The sequence below is a fragment of the Diadema antillarum genome, unplaced genomic scaffold, assembly GCF_040938485.1.
Source record: "Diadema antillarum isolate AM-2024a unplaced genomic scaffold, OU_Dant_1.0 seq00000782_RagTag, whole genome shotgun sequence".
Classification (NCBI taxonomy): Eukaryota; Metazoa; Echinodermata; class Echinoidea; order Diadematoida; family Diadematidae; genus Diadema; species Diadema antillarum.
The window spans coordinates 1-17,500 of record NW_027271670.1 but is presented as its reverse complement, the minus strand read 5'-3'; the positions used below and the strand labels follow the sequence as shown (position 1 = coordinate 17,500).

Here is a 17,500-nt window from a genome sequence, read left to right as displayed (position 1 = left end):
TCCTAATTAAAAGGCAGCAACTGTACTCATTGTACTGTGTCTACAAAATTTTGTAGAAGTCAATGTCACAAACTGTGTACATGCTGGGAGAATAAGCGCAATACACAGTCACAGAGTCGACCCAATAGTTTGACATTGAATCCTAACCTTGGCGTTTAGATAGAAATGTTTGCAAGTTTGCTGTCCACACAATGATAGTACTCTGATCTGAGTCAATACAATAGGGTAAGAGCGGTGCTCTTTTTATGCTTATCACCTTGTGATGCAAAGCGCCAACAAGATAGTAGTATCTGATGGCCAAAGGATTATGTGTCAGTGACAGATTATTACCTGCTTCTGTACTGGAGTTTGGGTGTATGACTCCTGTCTTTGATAGCCGTAATGTATATCAATTCATCAACTGTGACATGATGTAAGTCCAAATATTCAGAACCTGGCTGCAGTGCATGCCTAGAGATAGAAAAAATAAAAACAATATCGATGTCAATCAAAAAGACATAAAGACAAATCCTTCAGGTCAGAATTTTGTCTGCCTGTAATACTGTCATATAGCTGTATCTTGTATCTGGAAGTTGTCAAGTGTTCAGGAGAGCGAAGAAACATAGCAGCCAAAGCTCGCTAACAAATAGGATGACCTTTCTCCTTTGACATGCTGTGATGTCTTCATTTTGGGGGTTAAGACAAAGAGGATTTGGACAGGGCATCACGTAACTGATCATTTAGCAATGAATCCAAAGAAATTATTTCCACCAGAATTTGAGTTACAAGGGCATGTCAGCCCACAAATGTTAAACTGGCATTTCTTTCATTCTTTCTTTCTTTCTTTTTTTGACAGGCAAGTTTCACAAGAGTTAAGAGAGGAAACAGGTTCTAATCCATGCCAGCTCATCACATTTGCTATTAAAAGATCAAAGTACATCCACTCTAGACAGATAGTCAAAGATCAAGTTCTGAGAGCAAAGTTCCAAAGATCAAGGATTAGTAGCTACCATTCTTTACAGAATTACAAATACTTTTGTGAATGACATTGTGCAGAAAAATTATCATGATGGTACTTTAAAAGTCTTTGTGGTGCAATTTCTCTCCATGTCCAAGAAGTTGACTTTTAGAGTTTAGTCAAAACATATGAAAGAGTGAAAGTTTCATCAAAACTTTAAGTTATGTGTTCTTCCAAACTTTTGCATGTTGTGAGAAAACAGTCATATTAATCAAAACATTTACTGTGTATGATGGTATATATTTAGCTGGTCTAATTTTTTTGCAAATCAGGACTTCATGACATTTTTGCGAGTGGATGGATTTGGGATTGTGAAATACAGGAATGGATAGAAAAAAAATGTATGTATGCGCATCACATTCTTGTCAGGTTCAGAGTCATTATTTTCGCACGTTGTTAAATTCACACGTTGTTAAATTCACAAATAGCACACAACTTCAGAAAGTCATGAAAAATAAGAACTTTAGAGCGAAATATGTGGTGTATACAGTATGCAAATATGATGAAGAGATCATGTCATCGCATGCCATTGCATTTCTCCCTTCTCCATCTATCCCAATAACTGCCTCAGAATCGCATCCTCTGGGTGGATGAGAAGAATCTGACTGCTCACATAGAGGCCGGTATCTTTGGCCTGGATCTGGAGGACAAGGTATGCAGTCTTTATCTTTAGATTGGTAGAATTAACAACTCGGTGAATGTGCACATTTACAGTGTGTTGACAGACAGATATTTACCGAGAATGTGAAGTTTTGAATATAAATTGAAGACAAATACTAATGTAGAGTGACAGGGCCTATGATAGTCCTTGATTTCTTCAGAACTGGTCCTATTAACTTTGCAAGACATAGTGCGAGAGAGTGTGTCTAGCAAGCAGCCACAGTGATATGGAAAAATTATCTCACAATTCATATTGTTATTTGACTGTTGTTAAAGAGATTGGGCATTATGTCTGAAAAATGATTTCATTGACAATAAGGGAAATTGTACATTTCATGGTATAGAGCACTTTTATGGTAAATAATGATAATATTTATGCACACTTCAGGGAATTATTAGTTAATGATGAATGATCCCAGAGGAAAGATATGACTACTCTGTGTAATGTGAATTTGTCTCTCGTAAATTCAGTTCACTGATTGTACTGTATGTAAGATATATATTTCATGCATGTGGAGAGAATGGAATATGTTTATATGTCTACTTCCAGCTGTCCAAATATGGTCTGTGCACGGGCCATGAACCTGATTCCTGTGAGTTCAGCTCCCTGGGTGGCTGGGTGGCCACTCGGGCTTCTGGCATGAAGAAGAATGTCTATGGAAACATTGAAGACATGGTGAGATTTGCACACCTCTTCTTCTTGTGCTTGTGTATGTATATGCCCCCAAGAATGATTTCTTTTTAAGAAGAATACATTATGCCAAGGTTGTTTCATTCATTAATATGATTTGAAGTACAAATATTGATTTATAATGTCTTTATTGAAATCAGATAATAGCCACTTCTTATCCCCCTACCATGTGATTTGATGCAAAATAGAAGTCCCTTTGATCAGATGGGATCACCCTCTCCCATCCTACCTACCCCCTATGTTTTACTCTATCATTGATATTCCTCATTTAAGATTAACAGTATCTGCGCATGTGTTGATGTGGGAATATGGGTGTTTTATACACAGACATAGACACATACACATGATCAGCCTGAAGGTAGCGATCAATTTTCTTATCACTAGTAGTTACAGTTTCACAGATCGTGACACTGCAGAGGATAGAATGAGATTTGTGTCTAGGATTAGTGTTAGTATCACATTATATAGTAATTTAGCTGAAAAGTTCAGTGACCTATGGTTATAACAATATAAGTGTTGACTTTTGTGAGCATGTTTCTGATCCAAGTGCACTATGGCATCTTTCAAGCGTCAATGCAAGGGCACCATGTTAACGGATTTTCACATAATTGATCTTTTCCAGGTTGTACACATCAGGATGGTCACACCAAGTGGAATCATTGAAAAGAATTGTCAGGTATTTCCTCATTCTTTCTCTCTTTTTTTCTTTTTTTTTTAAAGCAGAAGTGATCCAGTCTGTGATTTGGTTTGTGGGAAAAAATGAACAAATATTATGACGAAAATTTTCAGGTCAATCATACACTGATCAGTTTCAATAAGCTTGTAGTATTTTGTCTGATTAGATGCCACTTATTTCCAGACAGTCACATTTGTAGACACACAATTGCCAACCTGAAATTCATGTTGTTTTGTAGTGAATATTTAGAAGAGGATTTCATTTTCATTGCAGGCAAAACAGCCACAACAACAATAAGAGAAAGAAGTTGATAGTCAAACCCTTGTTAAAGACAAATATATCTCATCACAGTTAAAGCACAGAGTTGCTTTCAAACTACCCCGACACAACCCTCTGTATTCAACGTATAAATTTATTTGACAATCTTGTTCATTTTCAAAATCATTGTAGCTGCATTGTTGAAAGAGAGTAGAAAATTCAGGACTCTCCTCTACTTTGCACTTTCATTAAGAGTGACACAAAATGGTATAAGTCATCATCAAACCAGCAAGATTTATTGAAAGTCAGTGTGATGTGCAGTTGTTTTGAATCAGTTCTGAAGCTTGTGTGTCATTAGTTATGATTTTCTTGCGATATTTCATAGATATGTCATTCAATTACATGTTGGTTTAAAAAAATGTAAACATATGTATACATATATTAGTTTATGTTTACTAGTGTACATTTCCAGGGCTCATTTAACAGGGCGCAAGTTCAGTAAGACAATCCAATAACTTTTATATAAAATCCTTAAACCTTATCTCTTAAACTTCTGTAAGATTTTGTGTCACTGTTTATGAAAGTGCAAAGTAGAGGAGAGTCCTGAATTATCTACTCTCTTTCAACAATGCAGCTACAATGATTTTGAAAATACCTTTTTTTTTTTCATAAAGACAGCCCTCTTGCACTCACAGTAGTCACTCAGGAATGATGGCACATAGGTTGTGCTTAATTGTTGCCTCATTATACTGAGTACTTCTGTTCTAACAAAGTCCTCAGGACCAACAGTTTCTTTTGTTATTTCAAAACTTTGTTATAACCAAAGAGTACTGCATGTAAAGACATATAGATGGTAATTTTGGCACCTGATTTTTTTTTACCTAGTTGTAACAAGAATTTCATTATAACTGTGTTTGTTGCACTGTCATATGATTTATTATGATGAATAAGTGCGATCTATTTTTGTTTCTGTGAAGGTTCCTCGTATGTCAACGGGGCCAGACATTCATCATTTCATCCTTGGATCAGAAGGTTGGTGGGGCATATTGTGCTTTTAATGAAACCATTAGGGACCTGCAACACCTATTTTAAATCATTCTAATATGAAGAACAGCACTCGTTCGCTGAAGCTTAAAGAAAATTAGTTAACTGAAAAGAATCACAAAAGACGGTGAAGCAAGCATTCTAATCTGTTATATCATTCACACATTTTATAGGTAAAGCACTATAAACAAACTCGTCATGGGCACATTGTTTCACAGTTTTGTAACAGTTGAACACTATCTGTATCAAAAGTATTGTATAGTCAAACTTGTCTTAGTGACCACCTGTCTATAGCAACCACCTACCGTATGCAGCCACTAAAAACAATTCCCTCCGAGAGAAAAAGCATGTTAACGCCCCTGTCTATAGCAGCCACCTGACTATAAAGGCCACTTTTTTGTCTCCCTTGGGTGGCCACTATGGACAGGTTTGGCTGTATTTCATATGTGGACACGACAGGCAGACATGCAGTTCACACATGTGGATGGATATCTGTTGTACTGGCTGCATTTTGAAAAAAAAAAAAATGCCATTTCTGAAATCCATGATATACTGAGTGTGTAGCTGAAGTCTCCACCAAATTGCTCTCATTATTATATGTGCATGCAATGTGGGCTTATCTCCGGCAGTGCATCAGTGACAACAAAGCCCTCTAATAAGCTGCATCGATTACAAGGAGAAGTGCTCAGAGTGCCTTGAAGTTAAATTTTTGAATTATGTTGAGAAGCAACCATGCCTGTTCATGTTTTAAGATTGTTGGGCTATTCATGGTCTGTTGGGAGATGTTGGGAGTACTGTCTACTGTGTGTTCCATCTTGCAGGGACTCTTGGTGTAGTGACAGAGGTGACGCTGCGGGTCCGCCCGCTTCCACCCTGCAAAAAGTATGGCTCCGTCGTCTTCCCAAACTTTGACCAGGGTGTGTCCTTCGTGAGGGAGGTGGCCAGACAAGTAAGTTAGCGATCTGGAAAACTGACTTGTTTCAGAGTCTGATCAACTGCCATGTAGAATGGTAGGTTCCTATTTAAAAACAGGCAGGTGCTTATTGACAACGATAATGAAAGTCATGATGATGATGATGATGATGATGATGGTGATGAAGATGATGATAGTGATGATGGCGATGTTGGTGATGGTTGTGATGATCATTCTGATGATAATGATGATGAATGGTGATGATATTGATGATGTCAGTGATGGTGGTAGTAATGATTGTAATAGTGTTAGAAAAATTATTGCTATATGAGACGTTTTGCCCTCGATGTCCCTTCATGATTCAGGTGTATTTATGCATATCTGGCAATGTTAGATGTTTAAAGTGCTCTCTTACGTGGTCCTTTGACATTTCTTACAGCGATGTGCTCCAGCATCCATCCGCCTTATGGACAACGTCCAATTCCGCTTTGGCATGTCCCTGAAGCCACCCTCGGAATCCATCTGGTCATCTCTAGTGGACAGTCTGAAGAGGGTGTATGTCACCAAAGTATGTAGCTCTTTATGCCTTGGATGGTGTCCACTCTTGTGTCACCTTCCTTCATATTGAAAGATGATATGGTCAACCTCGCCTAAGTCAAATCTATTTGGGCTGAAGAAATAGCTTCGACTTAGTGTTTAGAGAAAATTTGACTTATGAGGGATTCAAATCGATAGAATTTAAAGAGAAGAGAACTTGGAAAGGCTTTTGACTTTGGCATTTATTCGACTTATTTGAGGTCGACTTCAGCAAGGCTGACTGTATTTTCTCTCATTGACTGAGGTATTGTGCCAGTTATGCTTAAAGGGACTGTACAGTACTGGTTGAGGTAGGGATTCATGTTTCGAACATTCCTAAGTGAGGTAATGAGAAACCTCTTATGAAATATGAAGGAGCATGTAATTTTGAGAAGGATTCAACATTTATTTGATGAAGATTGGTTTTCAAATGGCTGAGATATCAAGAAAAGTGATAATAATAAAAGGCAACAGACCACGCCTTTTATTAGGATCTCTTTGTTTCACACTCTTTTTGGATGTCTCAGCCATTTCAAAACCGATTTTTCTCAAATAAACTTTTGATACCCCTTGGAATTGCATGCTCTTTGACATCTCATAGAATGGTTTCTGAATATCTCGCAAAACATTAAAAGCTAAATCCTCACCTCAACCAGAACTGTACCAACCCTTTCAGAGATATATTCATTAACATGGAAATTCATTGTTGTCTTTTCTTTTATTCTGTTTTATGTTTGTATGCGTAGTTCCAAGGGAGAGACAGTGAGAGGCATATAAATCAGCCTAGAAGTGCATTGACATATTTGCTGTCATACTATTATCTTTGTTTTGTGTCCATGCATGATTTCAAAAGATTACTGTGATTTCATTATCCCCCCACCCTACATACACCCAAGACTGCGAGAAGAGTAGTGTGGAATCTAGTTAATCATCACTTCATTGTTTATTACACATAAAGCTTGCATTGTGCTACGTAGGGTGAATATAACAATATGGTAATTTTCTTCACAGTAGTAAGTCAGTTTGCTCTTGATGCTTTCTGTTTATTGAGAGCGCATGTACTCGGCATGGAGAGCAATGTATGCATCTGTGTATGTGGTATTTAAAATCATGGTGCCATGCAAGCAGACTCAGGGCAGATGTATAGAAGTTTAACAGATCAGATGATGTGTTCGCCTCAGTGCTACATAATGACATAATCTATGTACTGTAAAAGTGGATATTTTTGTGCGACTAATTTTTCGCACTTGGCCAGGTAAGAAGAGTTTCGCTCGTTTTTAATTCTGCGGAATCAAGACATCACGCGCAGGAACAATATAGCAAGTAAAAATATTTGCGTGCTTTTATTTTCGCGCTAGTTTCTGGTTGCACGAAATGCGTGAAAATTTCAACACCGCGAAAATTTCCACTTTTACAGTATATTGGGTATTACATCCCTCATTGATAAAACCCTGTTTAGTGATTGGTCTGCATAGCATCATGTTACCATCAATAGCATCCATAAAGTGCTATTAGTATCAGCCTTGTAGACCACTGTGTAAATCATATCCACAGCAGTCAACCGATTATCTATGCTGCAAATGCTATACGTAAACAATTTTTTCTTATTTTTTTTTTTACTCTTCTCTTTAAGATTCGAAGGATGGATATTAAATGTGACGCTTTGTTTTGAGCTACTTGTGAAATTATAGATTTGTTTTTGTGACAGAAATTGCACTATTTTCTTCAGGGCTGGAGACAGTGTTATTCCTGCTACCCAGGAAGCCTTAAGTTCAACTACGGCCTCTCAGTGTATTTGATACTTGTTTAGTATGTATTGTTCTGTTTTTGTGTTCATACTACAGCTGAAAGGCTTCAACCCAGAGGTCATGGTGGTTACTACCCTGCTCTTTGAGGGCACAAAGGAGGTAAGCTTGTTCGCATAGCATCAAGGCTTAGGCAAGTTATGTCTAAGTAACCCTGTACCATTTGTTTTGGTCAAAATCGAGAGATGCAGGAAACCAACAGTACCAAACAATGCTCAGAGTACAGCAGATTGACTTTGTAGTCAACAAAGCTATAACATGTTATTCTTCTGCAGAGTGAATGTTATGTGTTATGTCACTGTTGCCAAGTGTTTAGCACTTTCATGTTACTTCTTTGTGAGTGTGCCAACCTCAAAGAAAAAAAAAATGTTTTGAAAACTGATCTCCGAAAACAGAAGATCGTGCACAAAAATTGTAACAAAATTAGATGAGTACAGTGAAAGTTACAATGACTTGAAAATAAGCAAATTGTCAGTCATCATAGCAATTTTGGGAATTACTGATTTAGTATTTTTGGTGAATGAGTTCCTCACTTGGCTTCTTGAAGATTGGTGTGAAGAAATCAATATCCACTGTCTTCAAAGATGAGAGAAGAAGTTCTGGGTCATTTACTTGTTATTGATACTATTGGCAAATCATCTAACTCGCTCTTTAATGTGCCAATATTAACTGTAAATGAATCCACAAAGTATATCCTGATTCTTTGTTTAATCATTCTGGCCTTCATTGGAGACTACTGCATTGTTACAACTGATGTGGTTGTCATTATTTACAGTAATGTCAAGCTGCTTGGGGGTGGGGGGGGGGGGGAGAGGTGGCAGTTTATCAATAGTCCTAATGAAATAGCTTTGAAAGGTATGGAAGAGTACCAGCTGTCCTGAGGGAAATTTTAGAGGGAAAATGTAATTTTTGATAATAGATGTATATTCAAACATCTGTATTGTAACCCATGCCGTCTCATATGTAGTGACAAGTTCCACATCTAGGTACCTGGTTGTCATTGTTTTGTATTATTTACAGGAAGTTGCAGCCCAAGAGAAGAGGGTCTATGCCATCGCCGCAAACTTTGGGTAAGTTTTTGAAAGGTGAATGAAAGGTGACCTTTGTTGACAGGTGTTAAAAAAGCTGTCTTTTATACCATTCCATCCCACTTTCTCAAACTTTTGTTATGCTGCTTATGATGATAGGATGATTCATCATCATGATAGATAAAAGAATTGATAATAATGATAATTCTGATGCTGCTGCTGCTGATTGTGATTATGATAATTATTGTCATGAAAACAATGATATTGATCATTGCTGCTTTGATATTGTATTTGCACAGTTCGTATTCTCTGTATGTTTCCGTGCTGTCTAATGAGTTGGCGTTAAAAGAGCGAGAAGTGTAAGTTTTATCATATTGTTGCAAGATTTATTTGAGCAAAAATAAACAAACAGTAATAATATGACATGCTGTTGTACAATTTGATATGTATGTAGAGACTGCAGTGTTATGAAGAGGAGGTTTTACCTGACCAAAAATTGTTTGAAAAGAACAAAAAGATGCCATCAGATTCTAATGTGACAAATGCATAAAATTAAGAGACTGATAAATGTTTGTGATTTACTAGTTTCATACCAATAATATATATTTTAACGCTGCACACTGGCACTGGTCAGACGGTCCGGGACCAGTAAAAAACAACGTCGGACCAGTAACTTTTTCAGGAATGGACTAATAAAAAATGGAAAAACTAGGTACCTATTGGTCCAGCAGACAGGCTGGACCAGTAGGAAAAATGGGTTAGTGTGCAGTCCTGTCCATTTATAGAAATTGTTGTTGTTGTTGTTTTCTGTAGGTGGATCTTGACATAGTACTGTAAAACGAGAAATTTTTTCCCGTGCATTTTAATTTCGCGAATTTCGCGAGCACCAAAATTCGCGAAATTAAAATGCACGCGAAAGTTTTTGTCTACACTGCATGCATTGAACACCTGTGGCAATTCGCGAAAATTTCATGCCACGAAAAGGGCTGTCGGCTCCAATTCGCGAAAATTTCATGCCGCGAATATATCATGTTTTACAGTAATTTAGCAGGCATTCGGAAACTTAGGATACTCAAATTCTTTGTCATGTACACAAATATGATTTGACTTCATCTCTCTGATTGAACGTTCTCTCCCATCACTCCATCAGGGGCTTGGCAAGCGGGGAAGACAATGGTCAGAGGGGTTACATGATGACCTACGCCATCGCCTACATCAGAGTAAGTGTATTTTCTTCAATATGCTCCAACATTCCTCACTTTTGTATCTATGTATGTCAATGGTCAGATGACATATGGGTATAAGAATTAATTTCTGTCCAACAACAAGCTTGTGTTGGGCTTATGCTGTAAACTGCTTGCCCTACAGCTACTTGGATGTTTCAGGCTATTTCGACCTCAGCAAATGAAAGAGCTACAAAAATTTCAAGACTGAAACACAAATTTGAATGTTTTTATTTTGGTCAAGATTCTAAGTGATGAATCCTTTCTGATGGCATTTATTTGCAAGTATTCAGAATTTAGAGTTACTCTGTAATCCTTTATCCACTGCTATTATGGATGGATGATAATCTTAAATTTTGTGTGATGTTGCATAAATATTTTGATTTTGTCATCAAAACTTTCGTGATCTGAATTACTTGCATCACCATTCTCATTTAGATCTTCATCAATGTCGTTATGACCATTTTCTTCACATTGTCATTACTGATATTTCCATATAGTGAAGTGTAAGTTCTGAGGTAAAGTGATGATATTCTTTTATTCTGTCCAATGACAGAGAGTTGATGATACAAACCAGGATCATTCCAGAGGTGGTGTCTACCGTGTAGCCACACAATATCTCCTAAAGAGAATAACAATTCTTCATCATTGAAATTGTCTTCAATTCTTTCAAGATGAATGTAATGTTTTTATGTGAATAATGAAGAAAGAGGTCTTTTACTTTGTGTAATGTTCTCAATTTTCCAAACTGGCAATGTGACTAAAGCATCAAGCAGACTAATACATTATACAATGATTCAATCCTAAATGTAATGAATATGTACAATCTGCCTGACGGAGAATTTCAAAAAACGAAATAAAAAACAAGTGTGTATTTTGTAGCATAAAGATCTAGCTAATATTCAACAGACATTGTGTAAGCAATGGACAGTGGTTAATGTGAATGATTTCTGTTGTTATTTTTGTCTCTGTTACAAGGATTTTGCCATGGATCATTACATCATTGCAGAGTCATTTGAGACTACAGTACCCTGGGACAGGTAAATACAGCAACTGTAAAATTGAATTTTTTTTTTAACACTTTATGCAACATAAAGTCAACATGAAGATAAAAGTGCCCAATTTTTTTGCTTGATATGTGATATATCATTATACATTTTGATTTCATTTTGATTACTATATCTAGTGCTGATGATCTTGTTTGTGCAGTTTTATGAGGATTCTACAACCTCTTTCCTTCAGCCATCCCCTCCTCCTCCCTCCCCCAGGTTTTCTCAGTTTCTCAGTTTTATGATTGTGTGAAGTGGTTATCAAGTCCATTTACTTACGGTATGCCAGAATTGGACTCCAGAGAAGAACAGATGTGCCAACTTGGCACATCTTATGCTGGGTATATCCAACTGTTTAAAATGAATACTACTTCTACTGCTACTACTTCTGCTGTGACTACTGCTACCACTAAAGGCATGAATCAATGTCAGTCTCACAAGAACTATCCATACCAAAACCTAGGACTTTACTTTCATTGTGAAGGCACACCCATTGCAGTAAGCACTTTTCTGTCTGTCATCCAACACCTGGAAAAAGTAATCTGCCAGCAGAAACCTATAAGATATACTGTAAAAATGGAAATTTTCAAGTGAGTAATTGAATGGATGAATTTTGCATGTTTTTAATTCTACTTAATCAAAACAATTAATAGTATTTCGTAAACAAGCAAAATGTTTTAATGCTTTTATTTTGCACTGGGTTATGGTCGTGCAAAATGTGATCTGTGTGTGAATTGTTGTTGTTTTCAGCTAGTAAAGATTGTAAGCAGCAATTTATATGAAGGGCTAGGTACTGATACAAATGTTTTCAATGATCTCACTGCACAGGGTACTGGACGTCTGCAGAAATGTGCGGGAACGCATCATCAAGGAGTGTGCAGCTGTCGGTGTGGCTTATGAACCGATCGTCATGAGCAGGTAGATTTATTGACAGACATCTTGTGCTTTTCTTGGGCAGATCAGAGTGGAAGCCAAGTGTGGGGACTGTCAAGAATATTTTGCATCTCAAAACCATCTAATGCTTATGCTTGAATATTTGAAGATTGCACAGCTTATTTTCCCATCTCAAATTTTCAAAACAAGACATTTAGTAGATATTCTCAAAGTATGAGATACCATAGTGTGAGATTATTCGGAGAGATGCATAGCTCGATTCTTTTATTTTCGATGAGAGTGATCATAACTTTACAATTGATGATGTTTAGGGTTGAGGTATATATTTTCCCAGTATGTATATATTTGATGTTGTGTCAATGTCACCTGTGCCTAATCAATTCCCCCTCGTTTCTATTTTTTTCTATGATTACATTTAATCATTTTCATTTCCTTTATTTTTCCACAGGGTAACCCAGACCTATGATGCCGGGGCCTGTATCTACTTTTATTTCGCATACATGTACAAGGGTCTGCCGAATCCTCTTGACATCTATGAACATGTTGAGGTCAGTGATGCGTTTTGCAATTCTGTATTTAGTAAAGTATCAACAGCATTATTAAAGATCAAACAAACAAGGAATATACGGAGAGGATACTGCTCCAAAAGTGATTAAAACATACCAAAATATGTGCGTCATTCTTTGAAAACTAATTGTCAGTGACAAATGGCTGAAAAGGCGGAGTAGAAATCCTGCTTTTAAAGAAGTTCATGAACAGATCAAAAATATATGTTTCATCTGAAGGAATTCTCTACTAGTCATGTGTGGAACCATTATTAATTGTTCATTGGTATATTTACCTTTGCTGTTAATTTGTTTTTGGTGGTATTAGCTGTCTTTACAACACTTTCCTTGCACAAGCCTGATATACTGCTTGATAAAAAGCATACAGGGTTATTCAAAAGCAAACAAAGTGAAGGGCATACTGACATGATTGAAGTTGTAAGTTAACCATTGATTTCTGGACCACACCCTGGATATTTGGCACGGCATCTCTAGGACTTTTCTGTTACTGCAGTGAATTACACCATGTGATATGGAGAAATGATTCAGAGTATAAAAAACATTGAGCACTCCAGATTTTTGCCGGGTCCACATAACTCCTTTGTTTCTTCTTTTTTTAAATTGCACCAGAATGCAGCAAGAAATGAGATCATCGCCAACGGTGGCAGCTTGTCACATCATCACGGCAGTGAGTATCACAGATTGCTCGTTTGTTCTTTGAATTATTCCCCGTTTTGTTTTCAAAATCATGAAATCCTTGGTGTTTAGACTTGCATGTGGGCATCAGTCAAACACAGTGCTTCATACCTTTGCTTTATCTGACAGTCCTATTAAAAGAGATGTATACTTAGGTAATTATATAAAGCCTATGATACAATAGGTGGATCTAGAATGTCTCTCTTGCTTGCTCCCCATTCATGTGTCAAGGTAAAGGAAGTCAACTGAAATATTTACAATTATGGATCAGAACTACTACCATATTCACAGCATAAACTGGCATCTGATCATCAGGAAAATCAGATAAATGATTTATGCCTCCCAGAAACATTTTTAGCGCATGCTGTTTTCACTGGATAATCAGGCGCAGACCTCTGATAAATGGGACACTATTTTTTCAAGTGACCTTTATTTTTTCACATTATACACAAAGAAGCTACCAAAAACCACTGCAAAAGATTCCTTATCAGTTGTTGTTTATTGAATTATATTTCGCACTAACCACGTTGCTACTCCCTGCAGATCCCCATTACTGGTGAGTACTGTACCAATATGACTATAGAGCACTGTGCTAGTTCAGTCAGTCTTCTTCTATGACTACCATTTGATTACAACGTAGTTTCCTTTCTCTGTTGTCAGTTGGCAAGTTGAGGAAGCCGTGGATGAAGAAGACTGTCTCCGATGTTGGGATCCAGGCTCTCAAGGCAGTGAAGGAGAAGATCGACCCGAACAACATCTTTGGCAACCAGAACCTCATCTAGACCATCCCAACAGCAGGTGTCTTCCCAGAAACATGAGATTGGTGGCGCAATGTCCCAGCTAACCTCCAGGCAGTTCTCCCTCTCCTCCTCCTCCTCCTCCTCCTCCTCCTCCTCCTCCTATTATTGTCTTTCATCTATGCCTCTCATCTCTTCATCCATCTCCTCTCCTCCTCATCATCTCTCCCTTTCCCTTCCTCTCTTCCCCTTCCCCTTTACCCTTACCCCTTCCGCCCCTCTCTGTCTCTTCCCACCCCTTCCCTCTCCTCCCTTCTTCTCCATACCCCTCTCTTATCTCTCTTCCTCTCCTCCTTCCTCTTCCTCTTCCCCTTCCCCTCACACCCTTACCTCTCCCCCACCAACCATTCCCTCCCCCTCTTCCTTCCCATCCCCTTCCCCTTACTCTCCTCCCTTCCCCTCTCTTCTCTCCATCCCTCTTTTTGCTATTCTTCTTTTCCTACGTATTCACCCACTTTCTCTCCTTCTGTCTCTCCCCCATTTTCTCCCATCTCATCCCCTTTTCCCTTCCAACTTTCTTCTCTGTTAATTGTTTTGCCAAGTCAGGCCATGTTCTTTGAATGTATGTTCATATAATTATATAGAACAGACTGAATCATTTCTCAAAAGCAATGTGTACTGTATATGCCATACATTTTATAGGGAGTTTAATTTTTTTGCAAATCAGGACATTGTGACAGGTTGCGCGAGTGATTAGATTTGTGATCTTGGAGTCATGAACGAAGAAATGCATGCATGCATTTCGCATTTACATCAGGATGAGTGTGTATATTTCACATGTGGTTAAATTCATGAATAGCACCCAATTCCTGAAATTAACAGAAATACAAGCCGTACCTAAATATATGATGCATACAGTTTATCAATGAACAGCATGCAAAGCATGAACTGGCTGGCCTTCCTGTGAATTTCCATCTGAATATTTCTCTTCATTACTTAAATCTGAACTAAGGCAGCAGCAGAGGTGAAATGTAGGCCTGACTTATGATATATATCGCGCAAATGCCAATGTAATAAGAAGACAATCTGAAAACTGATTGGTTGTTGCTTGTGTCATTTATGCACTTTTATGTTGACTTAGTTATGCAATCAGACCATTTCTAGAGTATGTACAAAGATATGGTGGGTGTGATGTAATGAGTCAAGCTAGAACTGGTTCAGATAAGCACCAGTGAAGCATGTAATCATGTGATGTATATTACAATTTGTATTTCACTGCGTAATTCAGTCTCTTCTGTTTGAGTGATCATATTGTCAGTTGTCTACTTTTTTAAAATTCAATGTGGAATGTATTTATTGAGATTTGTGGTTCAGTTTATTTAGTGTACAATTAGTTTTTTTTTTTCTTTGATACAATACATTTTGTTTGTGTACAGTTTACATCTGTTCCAAGTACCACACAGATTATAAGTTTTGGAATAAGGTTGATAAGCCATAATCTTAAGCAGTGGCTGGAGATGCCATATAATGGGTCATAAGAGCAATGTTTAAGTCAAAAGGGTGAAGGAAGTTATGTCTGCCATTATTGTTGAGATTTTAGGGAGATCCCCTACTTTTAGAGCAAGAGTACTGTAAAAGTGGAAATTTTCGTGCATTTCGCGCAACCAGATACTCTTCCTAACTGGCTGAGCGTGAAAAATTAGTCGCGCAAAAATATCTACTTTTACAGTAACCATTGTGCAATTATTGTCAATGCAACTGAAATGTAACCTTCAGGAAGATAACAAGGAAATGAATAGAATACAGTCAAACCTTGCCTTTGTGGCCACCTGTCTATAGCGTCCACCTACCATATACAGTCACTTACCCCCTCCCCCAAGAGATAAGCTACACTATATTGGGCACCTGTCTGTAACAGCCACTTTTTTTTTCATTTCCATTGGGTGGCTGCTGTGTAGACAGGTTTGAGTGTACCCTATTTTTTTCTTTTTGTAGAAGCTCTGTTCATAGATGGTCAGTGTATGATCTTGACACAAAAACCTGTGGCACCTTTTGATGGCAACCTGTGAGTGGCCAGTGAATGAGAGAGCATTGGTCAACCATGTCAAATTGTTTTCATTTCTTGTTTTGCTTCTTGGATGGTGTCATATTGGTTGGTAGATTATTGTTATCACTGAGAGTGCCAGGTCATGCAATATTGCTGAGAAACTTTGCCTGTCAAGATATCATTAATTATGTTTTCCGGGTTACAGTATGCCAAAGGTATTGATGAAAACGGTTTGATCTGCTTTGAACCATGTTGAACTGTGCAGAAGAAAATATGAATTTCTCCTAGACGTTTGACAGATACTGTAGGTTAAAAAAAAATATAGATTGGCCTCTCCGAAGAATGTAATTTAATGAAGTGTAGCATTCCATTGTGTTTGAGAGAAAGTATTCATAAACTTTTTTGTTTATGCTAATTGACAAAGCAAAGTTACCTGCGAATCTTTTCATCTCAAAGATGTTGATATCACAGTCAACCTTGCCTATGCCAAAAGCTGACCCTGTGTGTTTCGTGGGGAGCAGATAATTCACTGCTGTGGATTAGATAATGAACATGCGAATGGCACTGAAAATTTTGAAAGATGCATGCAGTATATGGTGCATCGTGTATATTATTTTTTACTGGCTTTTAATTGTCGGTGAGCAGTATATGCAAATCACAACTGATCAGGTTGACTGAAAAAAAGAAATCAAGCATGACGTTAACCTTGGATATTGTCAGTCAGTGTATTAGATATAAAAGGCAATGGTTACAGTGTTTTTAGTTGGTGCATGTAATCAGATGTGCAAGTGTGAGTCAGTTTTTCACATGAAAAAAACAAAACAAAACAGAATTATGTCATGAGGAATGTGTCCTCTTGTCATCTTCTCTCTTTTGTTATTTCCTTAAAACTACAGTAGTGATCTCATGCCCTCATTATGAATTGAAAGTTTAAAAGGTTTGTGGTAAATAGGATATCAGTTGTGATCTTGTCTAACAACTGTCTCACAATGTATAGGGAAACTCTATGATGTGTTTAAGTTAAAGGCGCATAATCCTGGTAGGTGCAGGGCGCTGTTGATAATACTGGCGATCACTGTTAGCATTGATGTGAAGATTGCTGAAGTTGAGCTGTCAACAAGAATAAAGCGCGTAGGTGTTGCAAGGTAACGTTGCTTCGTTGTCTTCTCTGTGCATCACGCAGTCTGTAGTAATGCCAGGGTGCATGCATATGTGCTTCTTCATATGGCATCACAAAAGAAGTTTGCTAAAGCTGTCATCCCCCTCAGCCATCACGAGTGATCGGACCACTGAGTACAGTGGATCAGACTTTTTCGGACTCGGGGAAATGAGTCAAAGCATAAGCGCTAAAGAGGAGTCGATAGCATAGGTCTCTACAGGAAAATTGCGCCGTGCGCCCGTGTACGCATTCGACTAAACCACTAAGACCATGTGCCTTTAACTTTAAACCTTTGTGTGCTTTGAGTCCTGATTGACACAGAAAACTCCATAGCATTATACACACTGTCCAAAGTCCCTGGCATAGAAAGGGTTAAATGAGTTATGTAAAGTCAAGAAAATGGAATGGTGGGAGTTCATTAAAATCAGATGAAAATCAAGCAAACATGAATAACAAAATTTCTCTTGTCTTCATCGAAAAGTGAAGTTGGTTACTGTAAAGC

At 37.7% G+C, this 17,500-nt stretch overlaps 1 protein-coding gene across 1 annotated transcript in view; it reads left to right on the top strand.

The window, feature by feature from the left end:
- The window catches only part of LOC139739077 (alkyldihydroxyacetonephosphate synthase, peroxisomal-like), a 29,353-nt gene extending 15,484 nt beyond the window's left edge, over nucleotides 1-13,869 (top strand). The window contains exons 10-23 of the mRNA XM_071649693.1: nucleotides 1,569-1,649; nucleotides 2,208-2,333; nucleotides 2,971-3,024; nucleotides 4,260-4,314; nucleotides 5,148-5,275; nucleotides 5,679-5,807; nucleotides 7,660-7,722; nucleotides 8,641-8,690; nucleotides 9,799-9,868; nucleotides 10,850-10,911; nucleotides 11,749-11,838; nucleotides 12,263-12,362; nucleotides 12,990-13,047; nucleotides 13,716-13,869. Coding sequence (XP_071505794.1) covers nucleotides 1,569-1,649; nucleotides 2,208-2,333; nucleotides 2,971-3,024; nucleotides 4,260-4,314; nucleotides 5,148-5,275; nucleotides 5,679-5,807; nucleotides 7,660-7,722; nucleotides 8,641-8,690; nucleotides 9,799-9,868; nucleotides 10,850-10,911; nucleotides 11,749-11,838; nucleotides 12,263-12,362; nucleotides 12,990-13,047; nucleotides 13,716-13,837 — 1,188 coding nt within the window. The 3' untranslated portion in view covers nucleotides 13,838-13,869. The remainder of the gene's footprint in view (nucleotides 1-1,568; nucleotides 1,650-2,207; nucleotides 2,334-2,970; nucleotides 3,025-4,259; nucleotides 4,315-5,147; nucleotides 5,276-5,678; nucleotides 5,808-7,659; nucleotides 7,723-8,640; nucleotides 8,691-9,798; nucleotides 9,869-10,849; nucleotides 10,912-11,748; nucleotides 11,839-12,262; nucleotides 12,363-12,989; nucleotides 13,048-13,715) is intronic.
- Nucleotides 13,870-17,500: the final 3,631 nt, after the last annotated feature.